This window comes from Coloeus monedula, assembly GCF_965178545.1.
Source record: "Coloeus monedula genome assembly, chromosome: 5".
NCBI classification, from domain to species: Eukaryota; Metazoa; Chordata; class Aves; order Passeriformes; family Corvidae; genus Coloeus; species Coloeus monedula.
Window position 1 is genome coordinate 1,028,028 of NC_138785.1, and position 14,213 is coordinate 1,042,240.

The following is a 14,213-nucleotide window of genomic DNA, read 5'->3' on the forward strand; positions in this document are numbered from 1 at the left end:
TTCACCTGCCACTAACACAGTTAAGCCGCTCCTGAAAAAGAAATCAAATCAATGTACCTGCTCTTTTAAAAGCCAGTGGGATATACTACTTCACTTTCCCACCCAATCACTGCCAGCAGGAGGGAAAGACACCTGCAACAGGGGCTGTCCCAGCGACAGATGTCCTGCCAATCCCTTTCCACCACGGCCTTCCTATGGCACAAGAGGAAGGAAAGCCCTGCGACACAGGGCTCCCATCCCACGTCCCATCAGCAGGCTGCCAGCAGCACCAGTGTTTCCCAAGTCACGAGTCAGTTCCCTCTCCTAACCACGAGGACGGCAGCTTGCCAGCAGCAGCCTGATCCAAGTAATGCTTTCCTGAGCAAGAGGGCAAGTGGCCCATCAGGTGGATTTCCTGCTAAGATGGACTGAAACATCTTCCCTTATAAATACTCCTTCCTGTAACTGTGATTGCAGCAACAGTGTTATGTTACTATGTGCCCTTTTGGATATTTTTGCTTATGAAAGGTTCTGAGGTCACATGTCACAGTTGTTTGGAAAAGCAGAATTTTTGTGGTTCCACCCAGGCAGGAAAAAGGATAAAGAAAATTGTTCTGGCAGCTTGCTTTCCTTTAGATTCCCATTCCAGAGTGATGTTCTTAGCCCTGTTTCATCACCATCTCTCCAAAAACCAGAACCAGAATACATAATTAGAATCTGGTTTTGAAGGCTAATTTAACTACAGCAATAGAACCCTCCCCTTAGAAAGACTCTTCCACAGGATTTCTCTCTCTGAAACCATAAACATTCCCTTCCACTGTAAAATATTTTAGCTGAACCCTGGCACAAATATTTATAGATCAAGCAAAGACTCCTGCAGAATTTTGTGTTTGCTTAATTCACCTTTTTGCTTTATTTTTCCATAAAAATCTACCCATGTGATGCATAGAACCACACCGTTTCGCCATGCAGATTTTCTAGATTCTCAGTGTGAATTATTTTCTTTATTTTGGCAAATTATTTTACCTTTGGAAGCCAGGGAAGTGCTCCCCAGCCATCATACCCTGCAAACACTCCCGTGAGGAGTGGCTCCACCTCTGAGTGCAGCCTGGGAATGCAGTGGGTGCGCTGCTGGCTCAAGGCACAATCCTGTGTCATAATTACAGATCCCTGAAACAAGCAGAGGCACATCTTCCCTTTCCAGCACCATGATGATATTACTGAGAGAAGAAGCACACAAGGCTCACATTCTGGAAAGCATGGACATGGTGAAATTGTCCTGTCCCGTGCACTGGGAATATCTCTAATTAATATAAAAAGCCAGACTTACTGAGGCTGTGATATGGCTCCTTCAGTTTGTACAACACCAGGTGCTTGGCTCCTTGGGGTCTATGTAAGGCAGGAAAAGCTTGTCAGGGAAGGAATTAGGAAATCACACAGCACAGTATCAGCCAAATCAGAACAGATCCCAGAAATCCTTCATCCTACTCCTGTGGTTTAGTAACTATCAGACATTTCTTCAGTGAATGTTGAATGCTGCCCACAACAGAGGGCTGGAACAGCACACAGGAGGGTGGGGTATTGTTCCTTGTCTCTGTGTGCATCCATAGCACTTCATGGATCTCTGGACTTTGACACCCAAGATAGGAATCACGATTGCCCTTACTTAGTCATCTGCCACTGCTGACAGACCTGTTCACACCACGTCTGACTGGATCCAGGCCTTGCACTGTGTCCTTCAGGAGCTGTGACCTCGGGGCAGACACAGACATCTAACAGCCTCTCCAGGACCAAGTGTAGTTTCATCTCAACACTGAAAATGCAGCTGTAACTAGAAAAGTGCTGTACTTAATAGACACTCCACCAGTTTCTGTCTTATCTACAATTTGGGTAGGCTTGTCACTCGTCTCCTGCTGCTGCATCATGTTTGCAGTCTGCTTCCCTCTATGGATCTGTGGTACCTGGCTGCCCAGCTCATCCACACAATGTTAAACACATTACAGGGAACCTGCAGTGAGGAGACTGACAGCTGGACTGACAATCTCACAGAGTCAGACCTGAAACCAGTCAGAATTTACCCGTGAGGATATTACAGTGAAATTCTGCAGCTGTAGTAAAACCCACAGAGAAGGACAAGAAGATAATTAATGAGAGAAAATGTTCTGGATACGAGGGGAGTATGTTCTTGTTATGGGACATTGAGAGTGTACAAGGAAGAGCTTGTGGATAACATGCAGCAAGGATACCTTTGCTTGTATAGCTGGTTGTTTACTGCCTGAATGGTCACTGTTTGTTAGACAGCCTTGGCACTGTTTGCTAAGCAGCCAATCTTAAATTAGGCCACAGCCACTGTGAAGAGGTATAAGAATAGCAGTAGAGAAAACACAAAATCTTTCTACCTTTCTCAACCATGGATTATGACTAGTGTGGCTGTTATGTCTGCCTCGACACCAGCCACACTGCAGGTCCTTCCCATCCCCAGTGTCCTGACAAAGAGCCTGTGCTGGCTGCAGCTCCACAGCAAGGGCCAAGAAGTACAGCAGCACAAGCCTTACATGCAGAGAACACTCCCAGCCTTGGAGGAGCAGCTCCTGGGGAACACCCAAGTGCATCAGTAACACACAAGGAAAAGGTTTCCAGAGGCTTTGCCCTCCTGCTTTCCCTGCACAGCTCCCACACATCCTTGTCACCAGACAATGCACACACACTGTGGGTTTCTAGCACTCTATGCTTAATTAATAAAATCATAACCTCATTATAAGATCCTGATTTGAGCTGAGAGTTCAGACATTTCTGAAAGGTTTATAAGTGGGTAGTGATCACATTGCACTGTCTCAAGCTTTAATTTATTCTTCCTACAGAGGCAAATTAACTGCTGACAGGAAAGCAGTTCACCGTAGGGCAGAGCTATGCTGCAACTACTGGGTCCATCAGCGACCTTGGAGAGGGCTGGGAGTAAAGTTGGTGCTTTTGTAAGAGCAGCCTTTGCTCTTGGGTTAGAACACTGCTTGACTTCCAGATTTGGGACAGTGACATCTCAGGAGATGGGACATTTGCCTACAATAGCATTTAATTTTGATTCTGAGGAAATCAAATACTTTTAACTGTTATGAGATTAGCAGCAAAAATGTTTTCCTTCTGAAATTTGGGCCTGACTCATGTTTTCGACACTCCCCAGCTAAATAACCGCAGTCCTTGTGGATTGTAAGCCACTCACACACACATGCATGTCGCAATTGCGATAGAGGCCATGTGGAACATTTTAGAATCACACACACAACCATATTCCTTGTAAATTGAGCTATACCAAAATTAGCAAGTGCAGCCACTCACACCCATCAGCTGCTTTTGGTGGGGTTTGCTGCTCCCCTGACTCATCTGCCTGTGCAGCAAGAGCCTCATGACTCAGGAGTGCCAAGCTGTGCTACCTGCATGGGACTGAGCGTCGCTCCAGGCCACCTTTTCCTCACTGTCCTTTTCACCAGGATTTCTCCCCTCACACAAACCTGAACCCCTCATTCAAAACACCTCCTTTCCAGCACTGGCCCAGAGCAGTGCTACAGCCCTCCCTGCTGAACCAGGAAATACATTCTGGGGAGGGAGAATGTCACCAGTGGCTGTAAAACAGAGACCTTGCTGGGAAAGGAGGGCAAGCAAGCTGCAGGGCATGCACGGAGACGCACGGGAAGCTCTGGCAAGTGGCACCGTCTGGGTAACTTACACAGGTTTGCTGAGGGCGTGGCTTGCAGTGCCAAGCCCATCTCATCAGTGAAGCTCCTCCTGTCAGTTTTACTGCTTTAACTCAGGTTTTAGCTTCTGCAATGCAGATTGCAAGAGGAAGAACGCTGTCTTTTCAAGTCCTTGATCTGATCCTCTTGAGCATTGCCCACAGAGACTGACAGTTTTCCAAGCCTTCAGTTTTCTATACAGCCCTTGAGGCAGCTCCAGGATGAACCAGGTTTACTTGTTCTGCTGCTGCTGAGCACTGCAAACAGCCCTGAACTACTGGGAGCACCCTCTGCACGCCAAGGGGTAAGCGCAAGTGTGGAAGCAGCCAGGGAGGAGAACCAAAAGCACAGCTGATATGACCCCATGCTGTTCCCAGCAGTAGAGCAAAGGAGAACCTGGCAAAGAAAAGTCTGGAGAAATGCAAAACCAGACCAGGATTTTGTTCACTCTTGCCTTACAAACAAGGAGACAACAAAGCCTGAATCACCACAGAAATGTATCTCTGATTTTACTCTAGGCAGACCTATAGGGAGCGGGCAGGTTTCTGACACATGTGGATAAGAGTCAGGTTAGTCATGCAGGTCAGGTGTTTCATCAGTCACATACTTCCCTATCAATATCTGACACTGCAGAGCAGAGACTTCACCCTCCAGCCTTGAAAACGTCTCCTGCTAACCCTGGACATGACAGACATTATGAACAACCTCTTCATTCAAACAGAATCCATGGTGATCATGCACTTTTTTTCCTATAGTATGGTGTGGATGCCTCCTAAAAAGGGGAGGATTACAGTCTACAGCTGTCAGTGGGACTTCAGGGCCCAAATCCCAGAGCAGTGGATGAATACTCCAGCCCCTGACCCAGACCTTCCTGAAGGGAAGGGACAAAGAGACCTGTTCCATTTATTTGCTTCATTTGGGGCTTTGACTGAGTTTCAACCTATACCTCGTTTTAAGTGAACTGCACTAGGGAGAGCACATTTAAAATGAGCAAACCAATGGCATATGTTTCCCTCACCTGAGAGTGCTGTCCCACATAAATGCCACTCTGACATACAAAGGTGAGGGATGCTCCATAGGAGAGACTCTCGAGGAGTCTCATTTTGATCTTTTTGTAGCCCATTCTCAACTGCTTTCTGATCTGAATGAGTTCAAGAGCAGACTCTGCCCCTTAGAATGTCTGCTGCTGCATTAAAGCTTAGATGCACACACCTCTCAACAAATCTCACTGAGGAAAAGTGGAGGTCTTGCACAGAGAGATAGAGACAGGGATTTTCACAGTCTCCACTGACTGCAGTTGGGAGAGGCTGCAAACCTACAATCAGTGTCTGCTTTGTTCTGAGGCTGTCTTATATCACAGCCTGAAATCTTCCCCCATTCCTGAAGTAAACATAGGGATTGAAGGCTGCAATTAGATGATCTTTCCAGCCTACATCACATTATGATTTACTCAGGCAATCAACTAACTCTAATTAAAATTCTGCAGTGTAAGTATCTTCTAGCAGGCAGCACCAGTGGCTCCAGAGCAGCACAGTCGAACTCTCTGGAGCCCTCCCATGCACAAAACCTGGGGTGTCCATCCTTAAAGTGCACCAAACTCGCTGCCACAAATGAGGAAAGACCAAAAAGGCTCGTGCTGGAAGTCTCTCCCTGATTGCCAGTGTCCACTGCACTTAAATGCACACTTGGCAGGCCCAGAATGAATCATCCTTAGCCCTGGCTGGCCAATGGCAGCCACTGGAAAACAAATGCTTTGTATGTCAGCCTGGATACAAACAGCTCCTGTGCCAGCTCAGACAACGAGGCTGTGTGTGGGACAGCCCTCAGCTCCCATCCTGGGTGGGGCAGCACTGCCTGAGGGCAGGCCACCCGCCAGCTTCCCTGGAAGTGTGCCAGAGGTGGTGGTCTCAAGTAACCAGGTCAGTAGAAGGATGAGGGAAATGATGTGCAAACGGTTAAAGGAACGAAGAGTATCCTAGGGGTCTGATCCTGGTAGGAGGGCTACGGAATCTCCTACCTTAGGATCTGTTTTCCCTGTATCTCCCAGCCCCCGAGGGCGGTGCAGAGCCAGGCTCTGCAACACTTCGTGGCTCCAAATTCCTGCTGAAGGCAAAGCTTTGGCCCCACGATGTGCCGGCACCGGTGCGTGGCAGGGTTTTATCCCAGCGCAGTAAACAAGATCCCGGGACTGTCTGGATGGGCAGGACGCCAGGCTCTCTCCAGGACAACTGCTCGCAGCTGCTGACAGCAACGCTGCCTTCAACTGTTTGTATCGTCTGCTCAGCACAGAAGAGGCACGGAGGAAAAAACACTGAGGGGGAAAGGGAAGGAAAACGGTGCCTGACAACAAAGCCAAGCGACCCAGCACCCTTTGGCTATTTCTAGGTCCATGCTTCTTCCAGAAGCCAGCTCCTCTGTCCCCATTCCTTGCCAGATCCCAGGCTCCAGCCCCAGTGCCATGTTGTACTTGGGTGCCTGCCAGCCTTAATTCTCAGTATTTAATATCTTAAATATAGGCCAAAGGCAGAGCTGGGCCCTAGCATGGGAACCAGTAGGCTTCAGCACAGTCTACAATACCTTGTGTAGGTCAGCAGTGTCCCGTGGCACCAAGGGGAACACTTTGGGGAAGCAAAAAAGTGCCCCCGCCGTGGTTCTAGCATGTGACTGGGGCCTCAGGACGGAGCCACTGCATCGGGTGCTGGCTCAGGGCTCGCCCTGCCCTCTGACAAGACTGTGTGGGAAAGGACTTTCTGCTTTCTCCTGTCATCAGACCCAAGCAGCACATGACTAAGTGACTAGTGACATCCCCCCTCACACACTTAACCCGGGAAACAGGAACTTGCAGGAACAGTCAGAACAGGACGCACAGATTTGATGGCAGCAAAACTGCCCTTCAAGGCACACGAAAGATTCCTGAGATTCCTGCTGCTGCCTTATTTTATATCCCTGGCTTTTTATTTCAGGAAGGAAAAACATGCACCACCAGTGAAGGCACCTCCCTGCAACTCTGTGATGCCAGACCTGTAATCAAACTTGAGGTCATGAAGATAAGCAGTACCATCACAGCTTACTGACCATTTGGGAGAATCCTTTCCAAGGGTCCCCACATGGTAAACAGCCAGGCAACACAGAAAACAACACAACCCTCCCCCCCACCCCCCTTGGAATTAAATCATGTGATTTATAAAACAATACCATTTTCTTGCAGCTTTTAGGAAAGCAGCATCTACAATATGGGGGCATCAACACACATATTCAGAATTTCTAAAAAGGTTTGGCCTGAGTATGAAATTATACCACACTTCACCTGTCTTTTATTGTGCATTTTCCTATGAGCCTGACAATGTAAAGAATCCACATGGAAGTCAAAGCATGATGTCTCCAGGATGTGAGACAACCAAGAGAGGCTGTCAGCAGGATTTTGCTGGAAAATCTCATTTATGGTTCAATTTCTAAGAGCTGCTGAGTACCACAACTTCAGTGAAGTCTGAGATGAGCTTGAGACAATTTAGCCAAGTATGTTATACATTGGTTTATGCCTGGGAGGAGGTAAAAAGCAACGGGCACCAACCATGAAAGGGCACCTGGAATGCAGCTGTACCAGCTGGGGAAATGGAGAATGAAGAACAACAAAATAGAAAGTGTGACTTGCACAGAGTGACTAATAAACTGAAAAAGCTGGCAAATAATGGCTCATGGGAAACAAATCTAGGAGGAAAAGGGATATAGGGAAAGTTGTCATTGACACTACTGTCACAGTACAGAAGTCCAGAGAAAGCACAGGAAATGCAGTAAGAGAGTGGCAGGGCAAGCAGTAAGCTCTACCTCAAACCCAAGAAGGAAGTCCAAGTCAGATGACTATGGGTAGGTGGGAAAGAATGGCATCAGACCTCTTAGATGTTTTGAGTCAGCTAAGCAAGGATGAAATGCATTCTAATATGGAAAAACAGCAGAGCAAACTCAGAATCACAACCTGTGTCCTTAAAAATACATGGAAAACCTGTGCGCTCTGGGCTTCTCAGCCTGGGTAAGACCTTGGGAGGTGACATCTCTGTCCAGGCTGGGTCACTGTTCTTAAAGAAGAATGACACCAGGCCTCAAGTGGACTCCTGAGATCCCTTTTAGCTGCCTTCCAAATTTTAACGGCTGATAATGGAAAGCAGGTCTGGATCTGGGGTGTCCTCATTACTAACCAACCACTCTTCAAGAAGTTAACAGCAACTGAGAGTAAGCATCTCTCTGTTTGGGAGGAAGTGCTTTTCCTGCCAGCCATACTCCTCCGGTGCCACCTGCTGACTGCTTTGCATTGTTGCACAAGAGTGTCCAGTGTTCACAGCTGAGATACTCCAAATAATATGGGAGAGGGACGGGGCAGAATGCCAGTCAGGGTCACGGTTTCCTCCAAAGTGCATGAATGCTTCGCCCTTCCCATTTTTCTACGTGCTTGGGTGGGGATCCAACACAGAAAGTGTCAAACAAATACCTGGAAAATCTCCAGGGCATCGGAGTCCTGAATTTTAGATTTTAACCTGGCTCCTAGGGAAGCTACTTTAGCCAAAGCTCTGTGGGTTAGGGTTAAGACAGGAAAAGGGGATGTGACATTGTTCCATTTCCCATCTCCTTTTAACACCTGACTATTTCCAGTTAAACTAGAATAGGAATTCTTCACACTGAAAGGATCAGTGGTGCTGAACATGGTTATACCGTGCAGTAGCTGCAAGGGGTAACTCCCAAAGCACATTGCTGCAGCACCAGCACTTGGCATCTGTTCCAGCAATAGAGCTGCCTGTGGCACTTCCAGCTGCCCCCACAGCACACCCACAGGGAGTAACAGGGCTCCCGGATTTGTATTTCTTACTTACTCACGTTTCCATTTTGTTCTGTCGCAGAACTGCAGGAAGCACCGTACACACACAAGGCTTTAAAAGCATTCTCTCCCGGGGATGAGACAGTGGCCAGGCTCACAGGAGCTCCCTAAATACAACCCCAGCTGCCTCTGTCAGAGCCAGCACAGCAGGACAGGAGCACACGGGTTGCACCGAGCACGGCACTTCTCACTGGAGATTCCCCGTCACCACACTAGATGGCACAGCTGAAGGAATAACAGAGTTCCTCTGAGATACTCTGCCCATGGGCCAGAGCTTCCCAACAACAGCTCTGGCTGCTGCCTTGGCCACAGAGCTGGGAGAGTAAATATCTGCCCTCCTGTTTTAGTTTTGGTTCTGCAGTGTGCAAAGGCATCAGGCTTGAGGCTCCTGATCTTGGGCCAGCCAGCTGGGAATTCAGCAAAGTCACGTGTGGCTTTTCCAAATACGCTCTCACTTTTCCAGTGCTCTCCCACTTGCTGAGCAAACAATGGCGCAATGGAGCCTCGCTCACAGAACACTGCTCTCCAAACTAACGCCACATCAGGAATGACTGCGAGAACAAACTGAAGTCCTGAATTAATTAGAAACAGAATTGTGTCCCTGAGACTTGAAGAATTTGTTTCCTTGTCCCTTTATTGTAAAGACACCTTGCTTGGTTCCGATGAAAGCTTTAAAAAAAAAATCTCAGTTACGGTTTGGAGCATTTCTGTTTATCTGCTTTGGAAATCCTCTTAGGAGACAGAGGTCTCCAAGTTCTACAGGATGTGAGCACTTCAAGAATTCCTAGAGGAGAAGGAACCAAAGCCTCCAAAGGGATGTTACTGTCCACAATGGTCCGTGCATTTGCTTCAGAACAGGAAGCTCAGCCCTCAGTGACCCTTCTCAGTTCCCCCCTGTGCACCATCTGTGCTTCTAACACCTGGTAAGCGATCACCAATTCGGGAGTTTCACCTTAGTATTCACCCAGACCCTTGTTTCAAAAAAACAGGAGATAGCAAATAAATTCTAGGCATCCTAAGAGGAGTTGCAAAGCAAACAACTCGGCTGCTGCCTGCAGAGGCAATCACTGTTACAGGCACGAGTACCACTCCCTACATCCACACAAATCCACGCTGCCTCTGAAAGGGAAAGGTCCTCTGGGGACTGTGCAGGACTCATCTGGGAAAGTGGCTTACTGAGCTGTCTTTCCCTGCCTGGCTGTGCAGCAAGCTTGTGTCTTTGTCACAAACTTTGTGACTTCCTCTTTTTCTAATGATCCAAATAGATTTGTGGTAACAACAATCACCCTGAGCACTCAAAGCAATTGGGGTGCTTTGCTTTAGTTTCTACTGCAGGTACTGGATGAAAAAGTCTGGCACCAGAAGAGGCCTGAATGAGCATGGAGATGAATAGAAGCAGGGGAGACCTTTGCTCTACTCATTAAAGCAGTACCCTGCCTTTCATGCTGTGCATTTCTGTATCTTCAAAATAAAGTCTTCCTTAAGGATTCCTGCAATAGTCTCTGCTAGGCTGTGTTTGCTTGATGTCTCTTCCTTCCTAAGCTGTTTTATCAAATGTGCTTAAGGAAAGAAATGTGGGGTTAGCAGCTCCAAACACTACCCCTCCATCTGTGCTGAGGGCAGGCAGAAGGCTGCCCTTTTAGTGTAATGCTACAATAATTAATGGGTTGTGTCTGCTCTGCTCCAGGGAGTGACTGGGGAGTTTAAATTGCAGTGTGCACATAGTACTTAAAGAACAGCAGTGTGTAGGTGCCCTAACTGGCAATCCCAGCTCAGCAAGGTGGTGCACAGGCACAGAGCAGGGAACCGGCTCTGTTTTGAAGGAAAAAAGGAATGTAAGTAAACTGCAAAAATACCACCTACTCTGCAAAGTTTCAGTAGCTAGCACAGCTCATTACAGCCAAGGGTCTGTTTTAAGCAGCAAGGCTGAGCTGCACCTTGAAGCACCGACAGAGCTAAAAGAGAGTGCACCCAAGCCCTCAGCCACTGAGAAAGTGCCCAGGCACATCCTGCCTGCTCAGGTCTTTCCTTCCCCTGTGTCACTGAGCAGGAGATGTGAGCAGTGCACGTTTAGCTCATGCCAGGACACATGCCAGACAGCCAAGTACCAAAATAGATATTTTGACTTAAGCACCAGCTCAGCACTTTGCTGGAGGAGATGGTTCCTCAGCTACTGTGGTAAGCAAAGAAAGGGAAGATATTTAGATCATGAATTCTGTGTCTCTGCACTGCCGCCCTCCTCCACGTCAGCCAGGGAGCTGCCCCATGGAGGCTGCACACTTGTGCTTCTATAAATTCGATTGACATTTACTGTCCCGGTAAGCTGAGGGAGAGCTGCTATGACACGGAAAGATTAAGAAGTTCACACACTGGAAATAGACTTATTGGGACATCCACTTAGCCATTCTCTTTTCTAATGAGATAGTGGGCAAAATCTCATCAGTGGGCTTTAGAGATCCAGTCATGAGCACACCTTTGGTCAGATAAAGAGAATGGATTAAAAACAGGCAGCAATCAGAACCGAGTGGAACCGCCTCCCCTCACTCCTTCCCTGGTGTTAATCTTTGGTGTTATAAACATTTTCACAGTTTGTCACTCCAGAACTGCCAATTCAAAATACAAAGCCCCAATGGGCATTTACTAAATTTCTCAGGTTTCTAGTAAGATTTATCTGTATAACCTCTCAGTTTTGAAGTAAGGTCTGACATCATCACTTCAAGAGTACTAAAAGAAAGGTAAATTTAAATAAACATCAAATATCCTCTGCACTAATGGACTCTGAAGTCCTGGTAGTCCAAAAAGCTTCCTGAGCATAAGATAGAAGCCAGGAAAGCAGGGCCATGTTAAAGAATCCAGCTGTAGTCATTAGAGTATGATGAAGAGGTTAGAAAATCAGTAGTGAATTCATCTCATTTCTCAAAGATACTAGAGCAGGGCAGGATTTTCACCAGCACAAGCATTAAAAATACCAGCAAATCCATCCCTGTCAGCACACCCCTGCTGAAGCATCTAAGCCCACCAGCACTGCTAGAATTAAACCTGCCCTGGGTGACCCTGCCTTGGCAGAGGGCTCGGACTAGATGATCTCCAGAAGTCCCTCGCAACCCTAACAATTCTGAGAGAAGGCAGAAAAGGTGTGTGCATGCGTGAAGACTCGAAACTTTCTCCACCCTGACTTTGGGAGCTTTTTCTGACCTGCCCTTCCTTCCACCGCCTCCACGGCGCGGCTCAGCCCAGCCCCGCCCGGCCCGGGGCGGCTCCTCCCCCGATCCGGAGCCCGGCTTAAAGCGGCGCCGGGGGGCGGCTCCGGCGGGGTCCCGCTGCTGCAGCGCCCGGCCATGGCCCGTGACCGCGGCCCGCCCGTGCTGCGGCCGCCCGGCGCCGCCGCGCTGCCCGCCGAGCCCCGCGGCTGGGGCTGGCTGGGCGCGGGGCTGTGGCCGGCGCTGCTCGTGGGGCTGCTGGCCGCCGTCGTCGCCTGGCTCTGGTACGGCGGCAGCGACGGGCGCGGCGAGGCGGGCGGCGAGGAGGCGGCGGCCGGCAGACAGGGGCCCCGGCGGGGGAGCGCGGCGGCCACAGGTACCGGGATGGGGAGGCCGTGCTCGGGGTGTCTCGGGCTGCCCGAGCCTGCGGGAACTGGGGTTTGCCGGCGCTCAGCTTAACCCGTTGCCGTTCTCCCTAAATGTCTCTTGCAGAGGATGCTGCGGCGGCCGGGGAGCCGGTGCGGCGGGAGGTGGCGGCTGCTGCCCCGGCCGGCCTTCCGAAGCCAGGAGAGGATCTGGCGGCTGTTCCAAGGAAAGAGCTTAACCATGTCCCGAGCGGTGCACTTCCGGGCGAACCTGTGGAGCTGGAGCAGCTGATCCCGAAGCAAAGTGTCATGGACTCGGGGGAGCATCCAGCTGGTATGGCCGGCAGCCAGGCAGGCGAACTGGTAGCCCAGGTGGGACAGGCGAGTGACGGATGGTGTGTGATGAACTTGGCAGGAGCCTCTGACGGCGACTGTAAGGACAAAAGTGAGGAGCAGCCGTGTCAGCCAGCTGAGAGTAGGGACTTGGACCATGAAGAGTGGGAAGTTGTTTCTGAGCATCTAGTTGAAGGGGAGGATGGCAAGAAAGGCAGCATGGAAGACTCAGACAGCAAAGAATGGGAACAAGGAGACTGCTGTGATGGGGACTCGAAAGCCAAGAGAGTTGCAGCCGTGCCCCCCATGTTCCAGAACATCCACGTGGCTTTCCGTGTGCACTACATCACCCACTCCGACGGGCAGCTCATCGGTGTCACGGGGGACCACGAGTGTCTGGGCCAGTGGCACAGCTACGTCCCCCTCAAGTGCGACAAGGATGGCTTCTGGTCCGAATCCATCAGTCTGCCCGTGGACACCCGAGTAGAGTGGAAATTTATCTTGGTGGAGAATGGGAAGGTCAGACGCTGGGAAGAGTGCACTAACAGGACCCTAGTGACTGAACACGAAGATCAAATTGTTCATCAGTGGTGGGGATACCATTAACAGGAAGGTGGAAGCTGCTGATCTAATGGCAGACCTGCCTAGGTGAATCATCGAGCCCCTAAACCTTAGCTGGGCTCCCCTTCTTCTCTAGGAGACCCTCTCAAGTGCAGAGCTCTGGAAATCCCATATCAAATCACATGAGCAGCAGATCTCTGCCCTCCCCCTTTAGGAAATCTTTTGGCAACCTGAAAAATCAACTTCAAGTGCGTGCTAAAGAGACACAAGGTAGGCTAAGAAGGCATGAGCAGCATTCCAAGCACCTGCCTGTCCAGGTGGATCTGGACCCTGGACTTGAGTTGGTGTTACTTTGAGCGGGGCTATGGGATGCATCTTGGTAGCGACTGCTTGGGCTTGGGAAGCGTACTGGGAGGTGTGGCTACCAACACTGTAACAGGAACTTAAGTGTTGTAATTTATGTAATGTATTAAGTAAACAATAAATGTTTTCAGATTGACAGTTCATTACCAGTTGACCAGTGACCTCACTCATTTTGGTAACTTTGATCCAAGTGAGCCACTTGACCTGAAATCTTAGTGCTAAGGAACTGCTGAGAAGTGGCCCTCACTCTTGGGAGTAACAAAAGGTTGAACCCCAAAATAGTTCCTTTGCTACCCCATACTGTCCAGCAATCACCTTGGCTCAAATGAAAGGCTTGGCAGACAGCTCCTCTCCTGCTGAGGGGAGAGCAAAGGTCAGAAAGGACTGTCCTGGCTTAATGAATTACTTTGTCAGGGTGGGAGCAGGCTTTAAAAAAAGCCTGGACTGCTGTAATGGCCAGGGAATTGGGTTCTGGCTGGAACAGAGTCAGGAAGCATATTCTGTCTACTGAGGAAAAATACCAGAGTATGTTAGCAAATACTTAGCTTAAACTTGTAATTATTTTTTTAGACCAGGCTCTTCAGTTTGAATTTATTTTAAGTTGTGGCCTTCTAGTAAGCCAGATGAAGAAGAATGCTTCCAGATGGTATCTTTATATGATAGAAGCAGAAAGCTACTCTGCTTCCCTGCTTTTCATACTTCTGGGTACAAATACATGCTGCCACTTGAGCAAGCTTCTCTTTCCATAATGCTGAACCAAGCTCTGGCCTGCAAATAGCCCTTCCCTAGAGTGAGCTTGGTCTGGGAGAGCAGAGTT

General features: G+C 49.1%; 1 protein-coding gene across 1 annotated transcript; it reads left to right on the forward strand.

Annotated features, from left to right (window-relative positions):
• The first annotated feature begins 11,874 nt into the window (after positions 1-11,874).
• Positions 11,875-13,542, forward strand: STBD1 (starch binding domain 1). Its single transcript, XM_082281462.1, has 2 exons — positions 11,875-12,150; positions 12,267-13,542. The coding sequence occupies exons 1-2, from the start codon at positions 11,913-11,915 to the stop codon at positions 13,076-13,078; spliced, it is 1,050 nt and encodes a 349-aa protein (XP_082137588.1). The 5' UTR covers positions 11,875-11,912; the 3' UTR covers positions 13,079-13,542.
• Positions 13,543-14,213: the final 671 nt, after the last annotated feature.